At 51.3% G+C, this 24,554-nt stretch overlaps 1 protein-coding gene and 1 long non-coding RNA gene across 7 annotated transcripts in view; one reads left to right on the top strand and one right to left on the bottom strand.

Annotated features, from left to right (window-relative positions):
- Positions 1 to 17,716, bottom strand: part of LOC137860192 (uncharacterized) — a 32,637-nt gene extending 14,921 nt beyond the window's left edge. For 5 of the 6 annotated variants that reach the window (XR_011098769.1, XR_011098771.1, XR_011098772.1 and 2 more), the window contains exons 1-3: positions 17,520 to 17,716; positions 10,533 to 10,649; positions 7,293 to 7,473 (exon numbers count right to left, since the gene is read on the bottom strand). This is a non-coding gene — a long non-coding RNA (uncharacterized lncRNA). Of the gene's footprint in view, positions 1 to 5,683; positions 7,474 to 10,532; positions 10,650 to 17,519 lie in introns of those variants that run through there. The other variant, XR_011098768.1, reaches the window with a different exon arrangement.
- Positions 1 to 24,554, top strand: part of TNR (tenascin R) — a 31,529-nt gene that overhangs the window by 2,417 nt on the left and 4,558 nt on the right. The window contains exons 2-20 of the mRNA XM_068690144.1: positions 644 to 1,120; positions 1,561 to 1,824; positions 2,743 to 2,858; positions 5,540 to 5,690; positions 8,402 to 8,671; positions 10,214 to 10,399; positions 12,496 to 12,585; positions 12,702 to 12,965; positions 13,621 to 13,887; positions 13,985 to 14,104; positions 14,572 to 14,715; positions 15,324 to 15,443; positions 15,871 to 16,014; positions 16,593 to 16,723; positions 17,712 to 17,844; positions 20,348 to 20,499; positions 21,724 to 21,820; positions 22,551 to 22,712; positions 23,963 to 24,126. Of these exons, the coding sequence (XP_068546245.1) occupies positions 644 to 1,120; positions 1,561 to 1,824; positions 2,743 to 2,858; positions 5,540 to 5,690; positions 8,402 to 8,671; positions 10,214 to 10,399; positions 12,496 to 12,585; positions 12,702 to 12,965; positions 13,621 to 13,887; positions 13,985 to 14,104; positions 14,572 to 14,715; positions 15,324 to 15,443; positions 15,871 to 16,014; positions 16,593 to 16,723; positions 17,712 to 17,844; positions 20,348 to 20,499; positions 21,724 to 21,820; positions 22,551 to 22,712; positions 23,963 to 24,126 (3,452 nt within the window). The remainder of the gene's footprint in view (positions 1 to 643; positions 1,121 to 1,560; positions 1,825 to 2,742; positions 2,859 to 5,539; positions 5,691 to 8,401; positions 8,672 to 10,213; positions 10,400 to 12,495; positions 12,586 to 12,701; positions 12,966 to 13,620; positions 13,888 to 13,984; positions 14,105 to 14,571; positions 14,716 to 15,323; positions 15,444 to 15,870; positions 16,015 to 16,592; positions 16,724 to 17,711; positions 17,845 to 20,347; positions 20,500 to 21,723; positions 21,821 to 22,550; positions 22,713 to 23,962; positions 24,127 to 24,554) is intronic.

Below are 24,554 nucleotides of genomic sequence, written 5' to 3'. Positions count from 1 at the left end.
TACTTGGTGGCAAGGTTTGCTGGGAGACTTGGCAGTGCTGAGTTAAAGGTTGGACCAGATGATCTTGGAGATCTTTTCCAACCTAAATGATCCTGTGATTCTCTACCTGAACCCGTGTGCAAAGCCAACAGCTCCATCCCAACCAGAGTCACCAGGGTAGGGGCAGACATGATGTCTCTGGGTACAGAGCTGCCTCTTGTAGGAGACCAGGACCTCTCAACTGTATGGTGAAACAGCAGGTGGAGAGGAGACAACAAACAGAGCATGTTAAGTTGTGGCAGGTGCAGAGGACTTGGCCAGGAAAGGTTTTTGTTTGATGTTTGTTGTGTTTTTGTTTTGTTTTGTTTTGCTTCCCCACTAAGAGGTCTGGGGAGCTAAAAAGAAAGCAAAGGAAGCTCTTGCACCTGACAGGGCTAGTGGCACCCCGTGGAGGCCAGAGCTCCAGAGGGGACACACGCCTGAAGCCTAACACAAGCCCCAGCATCGCCCATCCTGCAAATTATGCCTTCTCCAGCCCTAAAGCCACCAACTCCCCTGAGCCAGGGGAGCGCAGCTGTAGGGAGTACCATGCTCCCCCTGCTTGCACCCCGTCCCCGAGCCCCAGCGGCGGGGCTCTGACCGCCCACCCTGGGTCCTTTTGCAGGGCGCCTGGATTACACCCTGCCGTGCAGCGGCCACGGGAACTTCAGCCTGGAGTCGTGCCGCTGCGTCTGCAGCGAGGGTTGGGCTGGCAGCAACTGCTCGGAGCCCCGTTGCCCCCGGGGCTGCTCCAGCCGTGGCGTCTGCCTGGAGGGCCAGTGTGTCTGCGACAACGACTACGGCGGTGAGGACTGCTCCCAGCTCCGCTGCCCCGCCGGCTGTGGTGCCCGCGGGCTCTGCGTGGATGGAGAGTGTGTCTGCGAGGAGGGCTTCGCCGGGGAGGACTGCTCCCAGCCCCGCTGCCCCCGTGACTGCTCGGGCAAGGGGTACTGCACCAACGGCACCTGTGTGTGCGTGGAGGGCTATGCCGGAGAGGACTGCGGGTGGTTGCGGTGTCCCAACGCCTGCAGTGGACGTGGCATCTGCCAGGATGGCATCTGTGTCTGCGAGGATGGTTACGGAGGGCAGGACTGCTCAGCAGGTAAGGGTGTGTGGGGTGACAGATCCTAATGTGTGAGGAAGGGCTTCGAGGCATCCAGAGCCCCATAGGAGCACCACAAAGCTTGGGAGGAACCCATAGATGGTAGAGCACATCATGCAGGACTTGCTCAGGTCCAGCAGCTTGACTGCCTCCCTCCTGTCCCTGTGCCCAGAGATTCTATGCATAGCAGTTTGGAAGGTGAGTTAAAAGTCAGTGACTCATGTCCAAATGTTGGTGGTAAGCCCCTGTTACAACAGCAGTGCAATCAGGTTCTCTGGCCCTTTGGCTTGCAGTTGCAGGTAACACTACATACTCACAGCTGACCCCTGGCCAAGAGCCCAAACCCACATTCAGCCAAGAGGCCCACCCTCCCTTACCCATGGCCAGAGGATAAGCCATGCGTGTCCTGATGCTCTCCTTCCCTCTACTCTTCTCATCAGTGGCTCCTCCCGAAAACCTGCGCGTGACGGGGATTAGCGACGGCTCCATCGAGCTGGCGTGGGACAGCCCTGGAGCAGCCACCGAGTACGTCGTCTCCTACCAGCCGGCGGGGCCGGGGGGCACCCAGCTCCAGCAGCGGGTGCCTGGGGACTGGAGCACCATCACCATCACAGAGCTGGAGCCAGGCGTCGCCTACAACGTCAGCATCTACGCGGTCATCAGCGATGTCTTGAGCATCCCTGTTACCGCCAAGGTGACAACCAGTAAGTATCTGACTGCACTTGTCACTCGGTGCCCAGATAACCAGGGGTGATGCTTGTCAGGTGGCTGGAGAAGACAGCGCTCGCCCGTGTAATGAGGAGCTTTCACAGCAGCCTGTCAAGGTTAATCCATCTCATAATTGCCATCTTCTAGGATGGCTTTCCTAACATAACACATTGCCTTGCCATGTTGTTGTGCAGCTTGCTCAAGCTGACTCACATTTTCCATGAAAACCTTCTAGCAGCAGAAAATTGAGCCTTCAAAAATATATATTGGGAGTATTTTTATCCATATATATATCTGTATGGGGATATAGGAGAGGCAGAGATGTGTCCACTCTCCACGGGAAGTCTCAGTTTAAAAACCCAAATGGCTGAAAATCAAGGAAACATCCACTGTTTAGTTGAAGCCACCAGAGTCCCAAATACTTTACATATTTGTGATATATCGTACAAGTCACAGGTTTTGCTCCCTATTCTGGATGGAGTCCCCGTGACAAATCCCCACCATACAGGTGATAGCACAGCAAGAAGGGATTTTGCTGTCCATCACAAGATACCTAGTGCTGTCTGGGACCATGACACACAAGAAGGAAACAAGAATACTGTGAAAACTGTGACAGCAGCCTCCAGAAAGCATCCTTGGAAACTTAAGACAGATAGAGAAGGGGAAAACAAGCAATCCAGATACCCCTTTTGCAACCCCATTGCTTAGTTCATTTGCATGGTGTCGTTAGCTGCAATGCATCAGGATGCTGCAAGGGAGGGCATCCCCTTCCTCTCCCTCCAGTCCATCCAGAGGGGAGACAAAGGGACAACAACTGCTAACAGGGACCAAGAGGGCCCCATTTCCATCATCCTGATAACAAAATAGCCTCAGGGAGGATGCCCTGGCCCTCACCACCTCCTGATCCCTTCCAGACCTGGCCACACCGCAGGGGCTGAAGTTCAAGACCATCACGGAGACAACGGCGGAGGTGCAGTGGGAGCCCTTCTCCTTTCCCTTTGATGGCTGGGAGATCAGCTTCATCCCCAAGGTACCACTACCCCCACCCCCAGCATCGCATTGTGGGTACACCCTAACCATATTGAGCCAGCAGGGCCAACTACCCTCCCCCCCTCAAAAAAAAAAAAAAAAAAAAAACAACCTTGTTTTGCAGTTTTCATGCTTCCTGTCAGACAACCCCAAACATCTCAAATTCAAATTGCTGGCTTGTGTTTCCCCATCAGTCTTCGTTATCAAGACACAAGTTCTCAAAGAAATTCCCTCCCCCCCCAAAAAAATATATAAGGACATCTTCCAGCTTTGCTGCTTCTTGCTGCCACCCCCTCTTTTTCCCTTCCACCTCCTTTGCCATGACCCTTCCTTCTATCTTTCTGCACCCTAAGCCAACCCAAAAAGACCAGACCTAACCAACCAGCCATTAGCTCTCAGACCTCCGGCTTCCTCAAGCCACGTGCTCAGATAATTCCTGCCACGGCATTTTAATTGTGGTGACGAACAGGTAGAATTGGTGCCAGAAAAGATGAAAAGGATGAAAGTGTTGCCCTAAATATCACATATTTTCCATGTGCAGTAACAAAAATTGTACATCAAGTATTTCATCTATATTCATAATTTCTAGACCATTTAGCCATAAGTATAGCTTCAATTGTATATGGAGCCTCTTTATAAGAGGCATTCAATCCTCAGCAGTAAAAGAAATGCTGATTAAGGGCTCAATTATGCCGTTTTCTCTTGTACAAAATCCTCGCTGGAGTCAGAGGCAGCTCTGGGCAGTTAGAGCACAGCAGAACTCGGCCCCAAAGTTTTAACAGCTCTTAACTGCAAAGCGTCATGAGACGCAGCACAAAACAGGGACCCGAGGGCTTGAAATAACTCATTCCCCACTTCCAAAAAGGGCTGGGAGCATCTTGGTGCAATTTTAGATACACAAATTGTGTTGGAAGGCAAAGTTTGGGTACCATGGTTACAAACCTAAGGGCACTGGGACGGAATACAAAAATTTCGTATTTTGGAATGAAATAAGGCTACGCCGTGAAAAGGCCACCTGAGCCTAGTAATGAAAACCCAGTGTATCTTTGAAGCATTTCACCAATACGCGTGAATTAATCTCAACAACATTCCCCTGAAACAGATAAATGGGTATAGACACATTTTAGGGTGAGGAATTGGTGGGATAGAAGTAACTTTCTCTCCCACAGTGACATCAGCAATATTTTTTTCTTAAGCCAGCCCACTAATGCAAACTCCCATTTGTCTCCCGATTCCCTTTTTGTTGTCTCTCATTTCCCTTTTATAAGCTTAAAACCAGTGAGAAAGTTTTCAGGAAACAAAGAGATAAAGTGCAAAAGGATGGATGTTCCTTGGGGCAGGTTTTCAGAGGAGTGAAGGGCTGCAGCTCACAGGGCTTTAATTTTAACATCTGTCCATCAGGCATGTGGTCTTGCATTGTAAAGATGCAGTTTTGCTCCTGCTGCTGAAATCAGACTCTCAAGTCTCTACCAGTGGCTTTTCTTCCAAAACAAGGCAGAGGGTGCTGTGTCCCCGGCTGCCTGGGAGCCACACTTGCTCAGGCAGACACAAAACCATTGCCGCACCCCAATTAAAAGCAAAATCTAGTCCAAGAGGTGGCAACGTGAAAAAAAATAATAATAATAAATAAATAAATATATATATATAAAATAAAAAAGAACATCAGTAAAGCAGTGTTGTTATAAATAACCCCTATGCTGTGGGCTTGCAAATCGAGGTCAATCTGCCTTTCCAAAAACAGGGTGTGAGGACACTAATTTTGTCCTTGGTGGCCCCACAGGGGTGTGCACACCCTCCCCCTGAGCAAGCCACTTTCTGCACCCCCACATTGCTATTGGTCCCCAAAAACTGTCTCAGGTGGGGATTGCACATCTGCTGCTTGTACTGGGGGAAGAAATGGGAACTAAAACCAACGCAGAGATATCTGGGGTAATGAGACCAGCTCTGCATGGTGATCAGTGAAAAGCAGAAGTGATGACAGATTTAGACAAGAAAATTAGGAAAGGTAAGATGGCAATTTATGGATAAAATGGAAGATTTCCTGTTTAATGAGAAAAATAGATTAATATGAATTGAGAGCTATGTGCAGAGATTTGTTTAGTGCATCATTGGTGAAGACAGCAGCAAGAAAAGATCCATTGTCCAAACACTGGCAGGGAAGGTGACATTTGCAGTTACTTAAAAGACTTGGGTTTTTCAGAGCACAAAACACAAAGTATAGCAAATTTAATCAATATACTTAAAAAGGACAGGGTGCCAAAATAAAGATGTTACGGTTTCATCCCTGTATGAAATGCTGAAAGCTCCTGGCACCTGAATAACAGCCATGCAGGCAAAAGGAGTGCAGGGTTTGTTTTTTATTATCTTTTCTGTTCTGGGGAACAGCAGATATACAGATGGCAAAGTACAGAAAGGGGGGGGGAAGGGGCGGGGTGGGGGGGGCTGGGAGGAGGAAGAGAAAAAGGGGATGGGGAAGGATTTCTCAGCCTAAAATCTTGGGTGCTTCACACTTCGTGGGTGACTTCACCCCAGGCTCTACATCTCCATGGTGGGACATATCAGTGTGAGGGATATAGGACTGGATGTGTGGAACCCGCCTGTATTCATCCTTAAAAAGCTTTGTGTGTGTGTTTTAACCCATTTCTCATTCTCAATGCTTTTTCTCACCCCGTCCCCTGGCAGAACAACGAGGGCGGTGTGATCGCCCAGCTCCCCAGCACCGTCACCACCTTCAACCAGACGGGGCTGAAGCCGGGTGAGGAGTACACCGTCACCGTGGTGGCCCTCAAGGACCAAGCCAGGAGCCCCCCTGCCTCCGACAGCGTCTCCACCCGTGAGTGAGCCCAGCCCCAGGCAGCATGCGGCCAAGGACTGCAGCATCCCATGTTTCATCCCCAAAATAAGGTCCCAGAAGCAAGAGCATCCCTGCAGCCCATCATGGATAAAGATAGTGATGCTTTCTGCAGGGATATTTTGTAATCTGAAAATACATGAGTTCGGGTTCCCAGATGGCTCAAAATGAGGGTTTTGACTGTCTCACCAAGTGGCTTCTCTAATGATATTTGAGGATATTTGGATCTAATGATATTTGGCAATGAGGGTATAGCCAACCAGCACCAGTAGCCACTCTGCCATACACTGTAACGGGGAGCTTGCAGCCCTCCTGTAGCAAAACCAGCTCAAAAAAAAAAAAAAAAAAAAAAAAAAAAAAACAGGGCTAAAAAGCTGTCCAAGCCAGATATTTGGGGCATCAGGCACACAAAATTGGTTTTCTTCAATCCAACATCCTGAATTTGGATGCCCAGCACAACCCAAGTGCCCAAACTAGAAGTGCATCACAGCAATAGACTTTTTGACCCTCTCCCTTCAAATTGCTGAGAGCACAAAAAGAGTGGTGAGGTTAATGGGGTTGGGAGCCATGGCTCTGGTCAGCTTGCATTAATATAGCTGGAGAAATAGAATAATTCCTCTTCTCTGCTTATCTCACCTGAGCCACATTTTGGAGGCGGGACACCCCCAAGAACCGTCTCTGTAATTGCACTGCCTACTCATCTGTAGCAGATTAAAACTCCCACCTGCTTTCATGCTACTAAACACCCTCTACTCCCACCCATTCAGGCAAATTAGGCACTGAGGCAGGGAGCCAGAAACAGCTTGATGAAGAATAAGGTCTCCTCCTCACCAAGGAGGACATGGCAATGGGCAGAGTGCAGGGAGAAGGTGCTTTCCATGCCAGAGCTGCTGCAGCCCGCCTTGGCAGCCAGGCAAACCTCTACCTCTGGCCAAGCTGTTGCAAATGGAAACAGCATTTTGATAGCACCCAGAGGATTGTAACAAGGTGCCGTTCTCTCTGGGCTGCTAAATTTGAGGTTTTGGGGAGGCAGAGGTGGTGTGGATTGAAGGAAGGGTTCCCCCACCAGCAGCAGCCCCTGGCTTGCTGAAGATCTGGGCTTTCTCAGCACAGTCCTGCTCTGCTTGACATGGCTTAACAGAGACATCTCCTGGTCGAGCCCAAATCTTTCCCATTCCCTAGGAAGGCAGGGAAAAGAAATAGAGAGGCTGGTACATCAAACTCAGTGGTTGACCTTAGTGAGGGGGAGCGCAGCTGGGCCAGTGGGCTCCTCGTTCTCTCCATGAAGGGGTCCTTACGCTGGCCTGCCTGCCTTCCTCTGCAGTGCTCCCACAGTGTTGCCCCCACCACCCTTGTTCTGCCTCAGCACCTTGTGCTGGGACCGAGCAGCACTCGATGTTCTCCAGCACCACTGCATCCTGCTCACCCCTGCCCATGCACATCTCCCCCAACACTTTCCCACCCAGGGGTACAGGATTCAGCACACCTTTATTATGTAGTGACATTTCTGATACGTACAGTACCTTGGCCATATTCATATGCAGTACAGTCTGAACTATAAGATCAGCGTGCCTTTTTCCCCACCTTCTGGTCACAGCAGTGATCAAACAGGTTGCCAGCTCGTTAGCAGTGCCAAGGCACAGGAGCATCCATCCGTGCAGCAGTTAGATGCTGATGGTCCCACAGGACTCAAAACATCCCTCACCTGGGCCCTGGGCCCTTGGATAAGCACTGGGAGGTCCAGGAGGAGAAAGAGCTTGATTCTCTGCAAAAGAGATAAAAATGTCCAAAACAGTCTTAGTCTCTCCCCTGTATGAATGCTTTAGCTAAAACCCCTTTATGTGAGCGGGTTCGGTGGTGGACACCCACCACAGCCCCACTCCCAGCTGGTTACAAGGACCCACCAGAGCAGTGGCATTTTCTTCTCTCCCCCCAACACCGACACGTTGACAGCTCCAGGAGCTGATCCCTCAGCTTAGCTACAAAGCGGGAGTTGGCACTGAAGCAGGAACATTTCTAGAGGCGTTCCTCAGCTCTTGATGGTTGGATCAGTCCTTGGCCCCATGTTATTTAACACACTGTCAACGCCTTTCAAAAGGCATAACAGACATAACATCATTGCTGATAAATTTTCTCAATGACAGAAGGGCTAGGAAAAGAGTAAATTGAGTGGAAGGAGATCATCGATAAGAGCAGTTTGAATGGCTTGAAGAGCCTGGCACAAAGGAAAACTATGTTTTTCAATGCGTTGCTGAGTCTGAGCAGTTATCTAGGAGCAAAGAAAATGGACCACAGCTAAACGTAGGAGGTTTTATCCCAGGAAATGCCTCCTGAAAAAAGCCCAAGAGGAATTGTTGCCAACACCCAGCTTGAGAGAAGGGCAGAAGTTTCATTATATCTGTAATGAGCATTGACCGGAGAGCTACTGGGTCCTGCTCTGGTGTTCAAAGCTGAGGAGGAGATAAGGGGGAAGTGGAGAGGGTTTGAAAAAGAGCCAGGAGACTGGAATAGGGGACTGGGAACCCACCAGGACCAGGCCCCTGAGCACCTGGAGTTGGAGAGGTCAAGTCTCTTGCCCACATCACCTTTAATCCACGCCACTCTGAAGGTCAGGTTGAATTCCCGTATCTGCTGCACTCCCTACCTCACCCTCCCCAAATAACCATCACCCCTTTCCCCCCAACCCTCCGCAGTCATCGACGGCCCAACGCAGATCCTGGTGCGGGACGTCTCCGACACGGTGGCCTTCGTGGAGTGGACGCCCCCGCGTGCCCGGGTGGACGCCATCCTGCTGAAGTACGGGCTGGCGGACGGGGAGGGCGGGAGGACCACCTTCCGCCTGCAGCCCCCCCTCAGCCAGTACTCCCTGCAGGCCCTGCGCCCCGGTGCCCGCTACCACCTCGCCGTCAGCGCCCTCCGGGGTGCCAACGAGAGCCGGCCGGCCCTCGCCCAGTTCACCACAGGTAGCCGGAGGAGCTGGCTGGGGGATTGAGGCCAAAGCATATGGCGGGCACGTGGGTGGGTGGGTGGGGGGAGTGGGGGCAGTGCCAGCCCCCCTGAAGGCTCACTGTGTGCGTCCATGCTTTAGCAGCACAGATTTTTCTCCCCAGCATGAATGAGCTCAGGGTTTGGGCCGGTGCTTGGGAGAAAGCAGCGGAATGGTTAGGGTGCAGGTCCAAGAGAAGACACCTGGAGGAAGGTGTCTTGCATCCCATTACAGAACAAATGGAATCATAACATCATGGGGTCATCTAGGTTGGAAAAGACCTTCTAGATCACCAAGTCCAGCCATCAGCCTGACCTACCGAGTCCCATCACTAACCCATGTTCCTCAGTGCCACATCTTCATGTCTCTCAAATACCTTCAGGGATGGGGAATCCCTCACTTCCCTGGGCAGCACACTACAGTGCTTGACCCTCCCTGTGAAGAAATTTTCCCTAATGCCCAGTCTAACCTCCCCTGGCACAATCTGAGGCCCTTTCCTCACGTCCCATTGCTTGTCACCTGAGAAAAGAGACCAACCCCCCCCTTGCTGCAGCCTCCTGTCAGGGAGTTGCAGATAGCGATGGGGACTCCCCTCAGCCTCCTGTTCTCCAAACTAAACAACCCCCACAAACACAGTGATTTACTTCCCTAATACCACCCACAGATCAGTGTGCACCAGGGAGGTCTCAATTTAAGACAATGCTCCTGTACTCGCTCAGCATTGAGAGCCAAGGCATTGCCTGAAAAATTGGCAATCAAGCAGCTGGAAGCAGCCCAGTCAAAAACGTGGTTATCTTATTTTATATCGTATATGAATAGCCGAACTGGTCAGTAAAACCTTAATTAATGTTGAGCCTGCAGATAGCTAACAGGTTTAATTTACCATGCCATAAAGGAAGAGGTAGAGAGCATATATCAGTGCTCTTTTATGGCATATAAATTACTTGTCATGTACATCACTGGTGGATACTAGGCTCCTATTACAATAACCGCAGTGTGTGAGTTGTGTGTGTGTATATCTGTGTAGATATGTACTTAGGATGAGATGTTCATTGCGATTGCTTTACTGAGTTGGCCTTCCTCGCTTTATTTCTAAATGACGGCATAAAAAAACCCTCCTGAGGCCAGACCCAGAGCAGGTGTTAATGCCCTGCTCACAGCAACACTCAGCAGCCACCAGACCCTACCCTGCCCAAACCCATTGCTCGCAGGAGGGATTACTGTGCAAATCCAGGCACACAGCCTCGGCAGCACTAATAAACCACTTGGTCAGCCTGGGCAGTGTCTGAGCACGAACAAATCTGCAAAGATGTTCGAGGTTTTCTAGGAGTTCAAGCCAATGTTTGGTGGCTTTATAGCTTTGGTCCCAATGAACTCATGGGTGGCACCCCCAGGTCTGTGCTGAGTAGGAGGTGACAGCAGATGCCCCCCAGCCATGGGGATGTGCCACCTGGGTCCCCTCGCCATGGCTCCCAGAGCCTGGTGGTGAGACTGTGCCTCTCTCCCTTGTGTCACGCAGAGATTGATGCCCCCAAGAACCTGCGGGTGGGCTCACGGACACCCGCCAGCCTTGAGCTCGCCTGGGACAACAGCGAGGCGGAGGCACACAGCTACAGGGTGGTCTACAGCACCCTAGCTGGAGAGCACTACCACGAGGTCCTGGTGCCACGGGACACTGGCCCCACCACCCGGGCCACCCTCACAGGTATGTCCACACCCACGCATCATACTCATCCTCCTCACAAGCATTTAGGGCAAGGGAGAGCCCAGACCAGCACTACTGCGTGCTTGCCCTGGCCTTGGCACAGATTTGAGGCTGATTTGGGGTTTCTACTTACTGGAGAGAAGGTTTTCCTCAGGACGGAGCTCTATTTTCCTTCCATGGGTTGGGGTGCTGCTCAGCTAGGAGGACAGTGGTGCACCTTGGTGAAGCTGCCCCAGGGTCCCAAACAGAGCTGACAAGGAGCAGAGTGAGAAATGGGGAGAGAAAGGTGTTTTAGATTGATCTAGAGAAAAATATTATTCCCCACACCCTTGCTGGGACACTGATACCCCATAATTGAGTTCTTTGCTTTTTTCCAAATCCGTACAAAACAAACCCTGACCCAGGGATGCCATTTCTGAGCAAGTACATCCAGAACTGCATGGTCCAGGCTAGCATGCAGGTGTCACTGTGCTCAGCAAACACCACTACCTCCCACTGCCAGCCTCACCAGGAACATCCCAAACACCCTTTGCAAGAGCACCATGAAGAACCATCCAAGACCTATTTTCCTTTCTCAACTACAACTGGTTGTCTGCCAGATTTGCAGCTCTAGTGGCATTTTAGAGGGAAAAAATTGCTTCTATATTAAAAAATAAAAATAAAATTCATTAAGCTTGACACTCATCTAGATCTTCAGTATAGCATGGCACCAGGTTCTTCCACATCATCTTCAGGTTCAAATACCTCTGCCATTTGTGTCTACAGGAACAAGTACATTCAGTGGAAAAGTCAAATGCAAACATGCAGTCATGGCAGCACCAAGTCACAAGAAAGGCTGGAGGGGAGGAAAACAATTAGAGCAGTTAGCTTGAAAATGTGGTATGTGAGAAAAATACGTATTAGGGACAGTTTCTGCTGCAACGATGCACGTGGAGAAGTGGGATGGAGATAGAGTTGGACAGTCTAAGGGATGGGGGATCTGGTGACGGTCCCGTGTTCTGTAGGTCATGGGCTGCCTTGCTAGATGAGATGGAGAGGAAGAGAGGACAGCCACTGCAGCTGGCAGGAGAGCTGAAGACAGCCTCTCCGTAGCTTCACATAGCTTCAAGCACATGGCAGCCCCTTCCTCTAGGGTTTTCTCACCCCTGGTGCAGCCTGTTGAGGTGGATTTCCAGCTGCTGAGGACCTGGTAGGATCCAGAGAATAAAAGCCTTCTTCTGTCCCCAGGAAAAGTGATGAGGAATGGTGCTGTGCAGAGCTTATCAAAAATTTTAAAACCCAGCAAGCCTTGATCTGCCCCATAAGTCTCTTTCCAGAGATGTGAATTGGCACATCTGTCAGAAATATTGGTGATTTTTCCCTATCCAAAATTGCTGGGAGAGAAGAGGTAGGGCTGGAAGGCTTATGGCTTTCTCTAACCCAGTGGGAAAGATCAATACACCACTGGGAGGAGATAAATGTAGCTGCCAAACGCCAAGCAGGGGAGATAGACAGACCCAGGAGATGTCCCACAGAGATAAAGCAGCCACCAGCAACAGGTGTAGAGGAAATTATCTTGATTAGCTTGATTCCCATTCCCTGCGAGAGAACCACAGGATACGTCCACCACAAGCAACATGCCTGAGTCAGCTCCCAGCTAGACTGTGCCTTTACTAATTAATGTGTGTTTCATTTACTCTGCGTAATGTATTTCTTTTTGAGACACCAACCCTGTGACAATATTTGATGTTGAATCACTACAGAAACAAATACAGCTACTTTATCATTCCCATCTCAGCTCACTCTCTCTCTCTCACACAGTTTCTGTCTTGATGCCAGCAATTACCGCAGACCTCAGTAACGGCTTTAATAAATTGGTTATTTCTGAGCTAGACTAATCCCATTTCCCTATCCAAAGGCATCTGGGGGCTTTTAAAAAATGCTCAGCTCTCCTACAACACCTGGAGGAGCTGCTGAGCTGTGGGACAGCTGGTCATCCTGAGGACAAACAGTAGGGCCCCCCAGTCCCCAGCCATGGACTGGGGAGCTCACACCCCAGGACGACCCATCCAGGTGCTGCTCTCATGCACCTTTGTGTCCTTTCCACCCACTGGCAGACCTGGTGCCGGGGACAGAGTACGGCATTGGGATTTCGGCCGTGATGGACAGCCAGCAGAGCGTGCCAGCAACCATGAACGCCAGAACCGGTGAGTTTGGCCCCATTCAGCACAGCCTGATCCTATGCCCCACCACCACCAGCTCCCACATCCCCCATGGGACAACCCGTGCGTGGGGACAAGCATCTGTAACACCCAACCCACAGAGCTTGACAGCCCCCGGGACCTCCTGGTGACAGCCTCCACGGAGACATCCATCTCACTGGCCTGGACCAAAGCCATGGGTCCCATCGACCACTACCGAGTCACCTTCACCCCTGCCTCAGGGATGGCCTCAGAAGTGACAGTGTCCCCAGAAAAGTCACAGCTCACCCTCTCAGAGCTGGAGCCCGGGACAGAGTACACGATCACCATCATCGCTGAGAGGGGACGTCAGCAGAGCCTGGAGGCCACCGTGGATGCTTTCACAGGTAAAGAAAAAGAAGCAGAGCAGAGGCCAAGCACAGGGCTGGCCTTGCTACCAGCCTACACGTCCCTGGCACCACAACGCATGAGATGGTGACACGGATGAGAGCTGGAGGCAATCCATCCACGTGAGAGCATGTCCATAGACCTGAGAAGGGTGATGGCCCTGCCAGTGCAGGGGTCCTGTCCCCCCAGATGCTGGCACTGACCATGCTTGCTTGGCTGGAGGCTCCCATAACAAGGATGTGGGGTTGGGGGAACTGCCAGTCCCTGCTGTCCTCTGTGGTCAGAGTGGCCCGTGTGTCCATAAGGAGGAGAAAACAGGCCTTGAGGAGCCTCAAAAGCACCTCTAGGAGCAAAAAAAAACAACATGTATGAGAAGCCCAGACAGCTTACAGCAGGTATAGCAGGATGGCTCCACCACCCATCACACAGAGCTGGGATGGAGCATGTTTGCAGGCAGAGCTGAGCAAAACATAATTTCCTCCTCCCAGTTCTGCCTCTGGATCCCAGTTTCAGCCCACCAGATCACCCAGACCCAGGTCTTTGCCCCCTCTGCCTGCTATCTGCCAGGCGAGCACTGGTGCACAGCACTAGGTACAACCTGGAGGCTGGGAACTGCAGTCAGCGTGGGCTGACCCTCCCCTCTCCGGTTTGCAGGGGTCCGGCCCATCACGCAGCTGCACTTCTCCCAGCTGACATCCTCCAGCGTGAACATCACGTGGAGTGACCCGTCCCCACCAGCAGACCACCTGGTCCTCACCTACAGCCCCCGGGATGAGGAGGCGGCGCAGCGGCTGGTGCTCGATGGCACCCTCAAGCACGCCAGCCTGACAGGCTTGCGGCCGTCCACCGAGTACCTGGTGTCGCTGGTGGCCGTCCATGGCGCGGTCAGCTCCGAGCCCGTCGTGGGCTCCATCACGACAGGTACCCGCTGGGCACGGGACCCCCCCCGGGAGGGCGGGCGAGGGGACGGGGAGCGGACCTGCCTCCCACAGCTTTGCTTTCTGCTCCATCTCACCAGGGATGGATGCACCGAAGGACCTTAGGGTGGGCAACATCACCCAGGACTCCATGATTGTCTACTGGAGCCCTCCTGTCGCTGCTTTTGACCACTACAGAATATCCTACCGTGCCAATGAAGGTAATGGGTGGGACATCGTGGAGGTTCCCTCTTGGTGGTGCTGTACCCCAGGGTGCATGTGGCCCTGGACCTAAGCTAAGGAGAGGGCTTTAAGAGTGTCCAAATAGCTGCAGCCCATTTTGCTTTTCCTTTTCTTTTGGAGAAGGTGGTGCAAAAGCAGCTGTTGGGGATGGGGAGCAGGGGCAGAGGCCAGTCCCACACCATTGCATGACCCCAGCCACAACCAGCACAGCTCTCCAGATCCCACCTCCTCCACCTGCCTCCCCCAGCTCACCTCCAACCCCTGAGCCCCAGTTTTTGTCTATGATGCTGACAACGTCAAGCCAGCACAGGGGCATCCACCTGCAGGCACAGAACCCAGTTGCCCCCAGTGTCAGCCCCGGAGCGGGGTTGTAGCATTGCCCTCTCCTCCCCATGGGACACAGGGACCAGCCGTGTCACCAATGCTCTTGGCTCTGTCCCTGCAGGGAGGACAGACAGCGCTGCCATCGCTAGTGATGCCACCGAGTACAGCCTCCACCGCCTGCAGCCCGCCACCAAGTACGAGATTGGGGTGAAGAGCGTGCGGGGCCGAGAGGAAAGTGAGGTGGCCTCCATCACCACGTACACAGGTGGGACAGGGCTCCTAGGGGACAGGCAGTGATCAAACTGTGCCAGCTCTGGCCCCTGCTTGTGCTGGCAATCAGACAGGTGAGAGTGAGCTGAACCTAATGGTTCTCACTCATGATGAGTGGGGCTCACAAGGGCCCACTGCGGACTTTCAAAGTATGTCTAAGGAAACTTTTTCCCATATATACATGGGTTGTCATGGAGGGAGTAATAAATCTGTGTACCAGGCCAGAGATGTGATGTTGGACACCCATAAGAACCTTTCCTAAAGGAAGTACAGGCTTCCAGAAATAATCCCTGGGGAAAGATGTGTCAAAGCCCTAACACAAACAGCATCTATTGCAAGAATAAAACACTCTGCTATCCGCAGAATCCTCGAAACCTAAAACAAAACAAAACAAAAATGCTAACTTCCCATACCATGCATCAAGAAAACAGTGGAAGACAAGGCCAAGCAGCAAAGCAGTGCAAGCTTTGCTCTCCAGCTAGGGCAGCAATAACTTCTACAGGCATGTGTGCCTGGGCATCGAGGCAGGCCCACAAGAAGCCCTTCCAGTTTGCAGTCCAGTCTCTTTGTGCGCCTGACTGTCCAAATCCATTCCCTCTGCAGCCATGGATGCCCCCTTGGGTGTCACGGCCACCAATATCACCCCCACGGAGGCACTGCTGCAGTGGAACCCGCCGCTGATGGACGTGGAGAGCTACGTCCTTGTCCTCACCCGCCACGCAGGTGCGATTAGACCCCACAACCCTCTGCTGCAAGCTTTGCTGGGGCTCCATTTCAGCTCACCTCCACTTCTCCCCCACCCTAATCCTGGGAGCTTGGTGGTTGTCCCCCACAGGAAGGAGTCCCTCCTTTGGGAATGCAGCTGCTGGTGGGTGGTGGGACTTTCCCCAAGCAAGTCCCCACACATCTCCCATCCCACGCAAACCCAACATGTGGCAAGCCCATGAGCCCTGCTATAGAAGGGAGAGAAAGCAGAGGGCAAATATATGCACTGTGGCAAAATAAGACCATCCTTCAGGCTGAGTACCACCCCTGCTGCTCAGCTCCTGAACATGGTATTTCAGCAATATAAGTTTTTTGACCGTGAGGTCATGCTCACAGCTGTATTTCAGAGGAGCTCCTGTTCTAACTCACCTCTTCTGGCTTACAGTTGCAGGAGAAACAATTCTTGTGGATGGGACCAACCAGGAGTACCAGCTGACCAACCTTCTGCCCAGCACCACCTACACAGTCGTTATGTATGCCACCAACGGGCCCCTCACCAGCCAGACCATCAGCACCAACTTCACAACTCGTACGTACAGACACGTGCCCCATTGTATGCCCCCAGCCATTTGCCCACCCCAGGAAAAGAGGCCAAAAAGGATGAGCCTAAACTCTCATTACAAATACCTGGGTGTAAATGTAGCCATGTGCCAAAAGGACACCCGAGGGCTGGTGTGGACACAAGAACAGGAATTCCAGCACTGGAAATATTAATCTTCAGTTTCACTCTTTCAACATCCATCCACCCCTTTCTTTGACTTCCCCTGGATGTAGTTTCCTGAGAAGACCCTTGACCTGGTCTCCTTTCCCAAGGCCATAGTCTCCAACTGTTTTAGTTTCCAAGGAGCTTGATAGACCCAGTATCACATGCATTTCAGAGACTCCACTTCAGAGAGCATGCAGAGGGCTTTTAGAGGTTTGCAGAGCTCTGCAGGGGATGGGTGATCAGGGCTGGAAACTGAGGGCAAGGATGGACTTTGGGCTGTAGCACAGGGTTGGGGGGGTCGAATCCCAACCCACTGTGATGGGGAGCAGGTTTGAGCAGGCTGGGAGGGGGGGAAGTGTGTGAGGACCTGTACTTCCCTGTGTGCCCATCCACCCTTGCAGTTTTGGATCCTCCAAGCAACCTGACTGCAAGCGAAGTCACTCGGCGGAGCGCCCTCCTCTCCTGGTTGCCTCCCGTGGGAGAGATCGAGAACTACATCATGACTTACAGATCGACCGACGGCAGCCGCAAGGTGAGTCCTCCCGGAGAGAGGGGCTCTGTAAGGCGGGGGACACTGAGATCATGGAGAAGCGAGCAGGGGAAACCCAACAAAGCAAAACCAAGATGCTCTCCAGGCCAGGGAGACCAGAAGGGCATACTACGCTCTTCAGGAGCAAAACTTACTTTAGATAAACAATCAGAGAAAGCTGAAAATGATTGCCTAGGGCAAAGTCTCTGCACACACAGGCAAGTCTGGACAAAGAGGGTATAGCTGGGAAGTCTGAAGGAACAGACAAAATTCACAGCTTGTGAAAGACAACTGTGAAGCAAGATGAGGCAGGAAAAAAAATATCCAGCAAACAGAGATGTTAACAAAGTGGTTTGCCCTTCTTGCAAAGATTAAGATAGGTACAGACAGCTAATTAATCCCGCAATACAATATATTTGATTACTTAATGAGTGTGTCCATACCTGTCTGCCTGGAGGAACTGCTACAAACACTAGCAGAAGTGTGTCACTGCAAATTATCTTACTTCCTTTGCCAGCACGACTGGCTTGCAGCAGCCAAAGGGCAACAGCTTTGCAGAAGGGGTTCAATACAACACTGTGTGGCATTGGCTGATGACCAGAAGAATTAACCTGACAACATCTGATGGAGCCAAAACTGTCCGGTATCCAAGCTTGGCCAGCTCTACTCCTTACAGGGCTTGGGCAATCAGTCATGCCCAGTATTGAGGATGTGCAGGTCCCAGCACTGATGGTAAATAGAGCACACAGAATGCAAGCATTTAAACCTCCTGCATCTGAACCAGCTAGCTTTGTCTTACCTGCACCATCCCAAAGGTGATCCACTGGCCTCCTGCTGACTTAGTCCAGGGGTCGTAAGCAGCCATGCAGCATCCTCAGCCAGGCACCAAGGGCTGCAGCTTCCCTTCCCTCCTCGCTTGCTCTTTAGGCTCCCCATCGTTTTTCTCATCTGTTGCTCTTGGTGTCTACCTCCTTCTGGGACCCATGTACAGGAGCTGATTGTGGATGCCGAGGACACGTGGATCCGCCTGGAGGGGCTTTCTGAGACCACAGAGTACACCGTGCGCCTGCAAGCTGCCCAAAACGCCATGCGGAGCGGCTTCATCTCCACTACCTTCACCACAGGTGAGGCTCGCACCACTCATCACCCTTATGGGCTGTTCCTCCTCAAGCAGCATTTCACCTGATCCACAGGTGTACTCGTTTCCATGACCCATGGTGCTGCTGGGCACTCACTCTCCCATTTCCACCAGGCCCTTTGCCTTGCCCTTGCCTCTCCTCAAACAGGTAACTAGAGGGAAAAACATTAAAGTTGACAACATGTGCCACCACAGTCTTACAGTGAGCTGGGAGAGACCTGGTTCGTCTCCCTACACTGTAGACATGGTCTGACCTGGTGTGAATATCAAGGAGGCGCATCTCTACCACCTCTAGTGGAGGCAGAGCAAAGCAGAGCTTGTATGCCTTCAGGACTGTGATCCCACCGATTTCGTCTGGTTACATTATTCCTCCCCCATCTAATTAGAGAGAAGTCACGATCTGCTAAGGCAAGGGGAATGGTTTCCTTTCTAAATCAAGTGGTAGATATTCACAGCCACCACAGTGCTCACACGTGCAAGAACAAAGCTTGGATGAAAATGTCACTGTTGCCCCCACCCTCTGCAAACCGTTCACATTAGAACCATGCACTTAATGGCCAGAGTGCATTTTGTTCAGGGCTGAATACAATTGCATTTCTGCTGGGCTTCAAAAGCACTGAGCAGCCAGAGGATGATGCCCATGCCCCTGCACCAAAAGTCCCCCCATCTGTGCTGCCAGTTCGATTAAGAGAGTTTTCTTTGAATCTGCTGTGAATACACTTCCCCATCCTCGTTACATGCAAAGGTCCCCTCACCTGCTTTCAAGAGATAATAGAAACTATTTACGTCAACAAAAAAAAAGACAAGACTCTTTTCTATGGATGAGGCTCTCCTGTTTTTCTCATCTCTTATGTGGGCGCATAAAGCCAGTGCAATTCAGGCAGGCGACGGAAAAATGTGTGTAATCTTCGAGGCTGCTCTGGAGTCAGGGACAGAACCTCTCAGGGATGGCTTCTTAGCAAAGAGAAATCAGCAGAAACCCACTCACATCAGGCAATGAGAGCACTGCTTCCATTAAACAAAAATTTGGGACCTTGATGGCATTAGAGACATTATTGCCAGCTAATGCAGCATCTGAAGAGAGGTTTAATTTGCCTTAAGGTAGGCGTTAGCAGGAAACCAATTTCTCCCTATCTACCCCATAGAAAAGGAAGAGTTGTGTTTGAGGAGAAAAAGAAAATGAAAGGGAAAAAAAAAAAAAAAAAAAAAGGCTTAATTTAAAATGTTTTGCTTCCTTATGCTCACAGTACACATCCCAGGTTTCCTCCATTCCCTCTGACATATTAATAGCTCTGCCGCTTTGTTTCATGTTTGCATAAGGTTCTTGGGGAGTTGTATACAGATGGGACAAAAGGAAGAAACAGATACAATATTTATAATTTATAGTGGTTTGAAATGCCTTTCAAGGTCTGCTTGGCTCTTAAAGATATGAATATAAATTAAGAAACAAGTAATCTCCACAGAGCTCAGGGGAGCCTAGAGTGGATGTCTTTGAAGCAGTTTTCATTGCTGAATGCTACAAAATGTGAACGCTGTCTCACCAGACCTTGTGCTACAAACTGCAGAGGCAGGAAAAAAATAGGGGATCTCCAATATTTGGAAAAAACGACCACCTCTGGGTCTTCAGGGCACAGGGATTTGGGAAGTAACAGATGTTCTGAACCCTTGTCCTGGTGTCACGCAGTCAGGATGGGTGCACGCAGCACATCCCTCACGCCCTCTTGAGGTCTCCTCTTGAGAGGCTCTTGAAAGCCAACATCCACGTTGCCTACTCCGTACCCTGTCATCTGGACAATGGAAGGAAAAAAAAAAAAAAGATGCAGGTCCCCTTTTCACAGTAAATGAGAAAGAAAATGAACACAGTGCTGACCTCCTATTGCTGCCGAGATCTCACAGTTGAGACTCCCTTAAGCTCTGTCCCCCAAATGAGATGTCTTCAACGGAGGACACCTGGAACATGGCCACAAGGCTCATGCTGTCAATCTCCAGCATCTCACGTGAATGAATTCCTACTCAATTTTGAAGTGACTATCAGCCCAGTGCAAGTCTGACATCATTTACAAGGACATCGATCAGGAGCATTCCCCTGGAGTCAGTAAAATCATAAAAACTTATTTAGAGTTGGCAATCCTAAGAGGAAAACAGGTTTTGGTATTTTCACAGCTGTCCAAATACGCCAGTGACAGCTTAAACCCCAGGGTTTCAGACACAGTGCAGAAAGATGGGCCAAAAGTGAGCCTCATCACTCACCATGATGTTACCACACACCTTTCCAATACAGGATGTGCAGGAGATTAATTCATACATGCAGAGATTATTCCATTACATTCTCCAATGCTGATGGATGTAAAGTGGCCACCGCCTCGCAGAATAACATGGGACGTGGCAGAAGCCAAGTTAGACCCTTCCTGGATTGTAACCAGCAGGGCCCAAGACATGTGGAAAGGTTGTTCCCCTGCCTGATTTATATATTTTTTTAAATTTTACAGGTGGCCGCATCTTTGCCAACCCTCAGGACTGCGCCCAGCACCTGATGAACGGAGACACGCTGAGTGGCGTCTACACCATCTCCATCAACGGGGACCTCGGCCAGCGGGTGCAGGTGTACTGCGACATGACCACGGACGGGGGCGGCTGGATTGTGAGTAGCGAGTGCACCAAGGGAAGGCTTTGATGTTTTCCTTCTCCCTCAGATGTTGATTGCTTGAATAGCGTCTTTCCTGGGAACACAGGCTGTTCCTAGAGGAACAAGAAGGTGCTGTGGCCCTATACTGCCTGCATCATGACAAAACCCTAGCTGCTCCCCCAGCTCTCCTCACGGGCAGCACCTCCAGCAGCACAGCAGCCCCAACATCACCCCAGAGACTGCAGCTCAATGGGAACAGTGACAGAACCACTCCCTGCAGCCCCCGTACATGCTGTCCCCATCGCAAAGGAGCCAAGCCCCATCCTGCCAGCAAAGCCGAGCACCACGCCGCGCAGGAACGAGAGCAGGCTTAATATTGCTCGCTTCGTTTCACACGCCATGGGGAATGGCCCACGCTCCAGTAATAATAGTTACACTTGGAGAAATGCCCCTTGATTTATTTGACACATTTGCAGTGCTTTTAGAGAACAAAATCTGTGAGTGAAGCTGAGCTGATTTATTGTTTTAGAAATGAAATTAATGTCTAGGAGCTTTCATAAGGAATGATTCACACTGCCTGCAATACGATGGTGTCAGGCATCACCCAGATTGGGTCTGCACAGGAGCATTTCAGAGGCAAATGCCTGTTTTGCTGTTGAACTGCACAATCACTGCTTGTTTTGACTTAGATGGACTGGCAACCTAGGTAAACAATGCTCTGGCACTTTGATGTTATTCGTGTCAAACACTCGCTCACATGTATTACCCAAAACCCCCCTAGATGTACAGTCAAAACAAGGCCAAAAAAAAAAAAAAGTGCTTCCTCAAACGCTGAGTTCTTGCAGTGGTTTTGTGTTTGTTTTTTTTTAGCTGGGAAATTTCACTCTGCTTCAGAGTATCCCCTTGGGTATCACAGAGGAGCTGGCCAAACAGAAATCACGTGCTAGAAAGCCAGAGAAACTGTGCCGTGGGTACAGCAGGGAGTTTGAAGCTGAGTCTTCCCTCCTAGGCCCATTATGGCATTAATATGCCATAATCTTCTAGCTTGTCTTTAGCTTACCTGTCTGCACCTGAATTGACTGCATGGCTGAAATTAACAGTCCCCAGCTGGGCACTGCAGTTTTCTCTCCTGAAAGGCTCTGTGAAAGGGCAGAGCACGCCCCGGGCTGTGTGTGTCCCAAAGCCCAGCTAGCTTGTCCCACTTCTCACCGGGCTTTCCTCCGGCTTTCCCTGCTGCAGGTTTTCCAGAGGCGGCAGAACGGACTGACCGATTTCTTCCGGAAATGGGCAGATTACCGCGTCGGCTTCGGCAACCTGGAGGACGAGTTTTGGCTGGGTAAGACCTTCATCGAGGTGCCAGGTTTGAGCTCACTGTGTTGGCACAATTTCCTCCCCGGCCCCAGATGTCTCTTCTCACCACTCCCCTGCACTCCCCAGACCCTTTTCTTTCCCTTGTTTGTTCCCTGATGCTGTGTCGGGAAAGCACACATGGGCATGGGACCAAAAAGCACGCTGTGAAGGTGCCCTGGGTGCTCCGTGTGGCAGCTGAGGAGGGGTCATGATGGGGCTCCTCATGAGGCAGCACTTTCCCTTTTTAGAAGTTGTGATGGAGGACCACATCTCAAAGATCTCTCCCAGCCTTAGCCAGTGAGTTACCCGAAGTAGGAAAGGGGGGAATAGGAGATCTGACCCAGCTCTGAAATGGAGCATTCTCCCCCAAGATCTGAACACAAGCCGGCCCTGCAGCATAGCCACGCTCTGTCTCATGCCTCAGCTGAAGCCCAAGGTGGGTGGGCAACACCAGCAGCACCAGGGCTCCCCCCAGCTTCAGCAGCATGCAGAGAGCTGAGACTTGAGCCCACCTCCCATAGCCACAGGGAGCTGAAGCTTGAGTGGGGACAGAGCTCAGCCCCTACCAGTGCCTCAAGAGAGAAAGGCTGAACCAGAAGTTGCTCTCTGGCTCCTCTCCTTGCTCTCACCTCCCAGAAGCAGTTTATTTGCCTGGAGCTTTCTTGTTTGCTCTCAGAGCAGACCCAGGTGCCACATCTCACTGCTTGTCTCTCCAGGCCTGGACAACATACACAAGATCACGTCCCAGGGGCGCTACGAGCTGCGAATAGACATGAGGGATGGTCAGGACGCGGCGTACGCCTATTACGACAAGTTCTCCATCGGCGACTCCCGGAGCCTCTACAAGCTCCGAATAGGAGACTACAACGGCACTTCTGGTACAGCCCCTCCCGTGGAGTAGGGAAACCCTGCCACCCATGGCTCTGCAGCTGTAAAGGGAATCCCAATATCAGAGCTTGCTCTTCTGGAGCAGCAAGATGCAAACCCATAATCCTTCCTGCCTTCCTGCAGTTCATCACGTAAACCAGGCTGATAAATCACACTAAGGACATAGGGAATTTTCCATTGAGGGTCAGATAGTAAATATCAGAGCCATTGCTGTTCAGATTATCAGGTCAATTGTCAGAGGTGGAGGCTCACTCAACAGCCTCCTCAGCTCACTAGTGATGCTGTGCCACAGGGTGTGTTTCTCACCCTCCCCTACAGCCACAGAAAAATGTGAAATCCTCTGCATGGGTTTGTCCCACACAGACCAGACCATAGCCAGTTTTGCAAGGACACTCATGCCTGTTTGCTCAGTTGACACAGCAGCTTTGCCCACCAAAAAATGGTGGGTGAAGGGAGGAGAACATGGGGTCTCTTCCCTGAGAAGAGGAGTAGAGGTACAGCTACAGCCCCTCTGGCTGGGATAGAAGTGTCCAGTGACTGCAAGCCTCCATGAGCTCACCTGTGTGGATCAACCTTGCTTAAAGCTCTTCCCACAGTTTGGGAAGAAAAATAGCCCTGGACTTAATAGCCCTCTGGGCTTCCACCTCTGCAGCTGCACTCATGCAGTGCTCTTCTCTTCCCCAAAAGGAGCTGCTCTCCCCATAGCAAGGAGGTGGCTTGGGCAGAAAAAGACATAATGCGCCTTCCAAAACACCCCTTACCCAGAGGAAAAAAGATAAGCCAAACATCTTGGTTCAAGAGACAAATGCTGTGGGAGAAGTTCCCCTTGTATAACTGGAGGGAAGGAGGATGAAAGAGTCCTGAAGTTACACAGCAGATGCAGGCTGCAAGAAATCAGGGGGTTCGTTCATTTCTAAAGCACTGAAATTCAGATCCAGACCCAGATTACTACCAAATTACCTACCAAATCCAAATAGGCTCTAGGATTTGCTCTGGTATGCACTGATCCCAACTCAACAGCAGAGGCCCTCAGATGAACCGACTATGGGCAGTTCCAGTAAACGTCATTCCCACACCACCCCGCCAGCCTTCAGCTGTTGGAGCTGGTGACCGATAGGCTGCCACACACACCAGAACACCCCAATTTCCTTGTGAAAGACCAGATGGCTTGGGCATTGAGGTATGCAAGCCAAGAGCAAGCATGTTTGTCCATCACCCTTAACAGCATCTCTTTCTGCAGGGGACTCCCTCACCTACCACCAGGGCCGCCCCTTCTCCACCAAGGACAGGGACAACGATGTGGCTGTGACCAACTGTGCCATGTCCTACAAGGGGGCCTGGTGGTACAAGAACTGCCATCGGACCAACCTCAATGGCAAGTACGGAGAGGCCCGGCACAGCCAGGTAAGGGCCAAGCTGGGCTGTGAACCCTCAGCATCACTCCTCGTGGTGGGACCCAGCCCAGCAGCAAGCTGGGGCTGGGGCCCTGTGGCCAGTTAGTGGGGTGAAGATCACAGCTGTGGTGACTATGTAGCAGCCAGAACAAGGGAAGCCTCCTTTGAGCTACTGGGGCTTCATGCCTCGCTTTGGCTGCCTTGGTTATTTACCATAGCAGGCTGTTAAGTTACACTGAAAAATGCATACATCAAACCCGACCAGGAACCTTTGAGGTGTGGGAGAAAAAAACAAGCAAAGCCACAGCAGCTGAAGAGCTTCTTGTTCCCACTGCAGCAGGTTCTTCCTTCTGGCTTCTCTAGGCAGTCAAGCTTGTTTCCTTCCTCTTTCACTCTAGTTTCACATACAGGTCTTTCTTTACCCTGAACCTCTATTTT

The sequence above is a fragment of the Anas acuta genome, chromosome 8 (assembly GCF_963932015.1).
Source record: "Anas acuta chromosome 8, bAnaAcu1.1, whole genome shotgun sequence".
NCBI lineage: Eukaryota > Metazoa > Chordata > Aves > Anseriformes > Anatidae > Anas > Anas acuta.
This window is presented reverse-complemented; position numbering and strand designations above follow the sequence as displayed.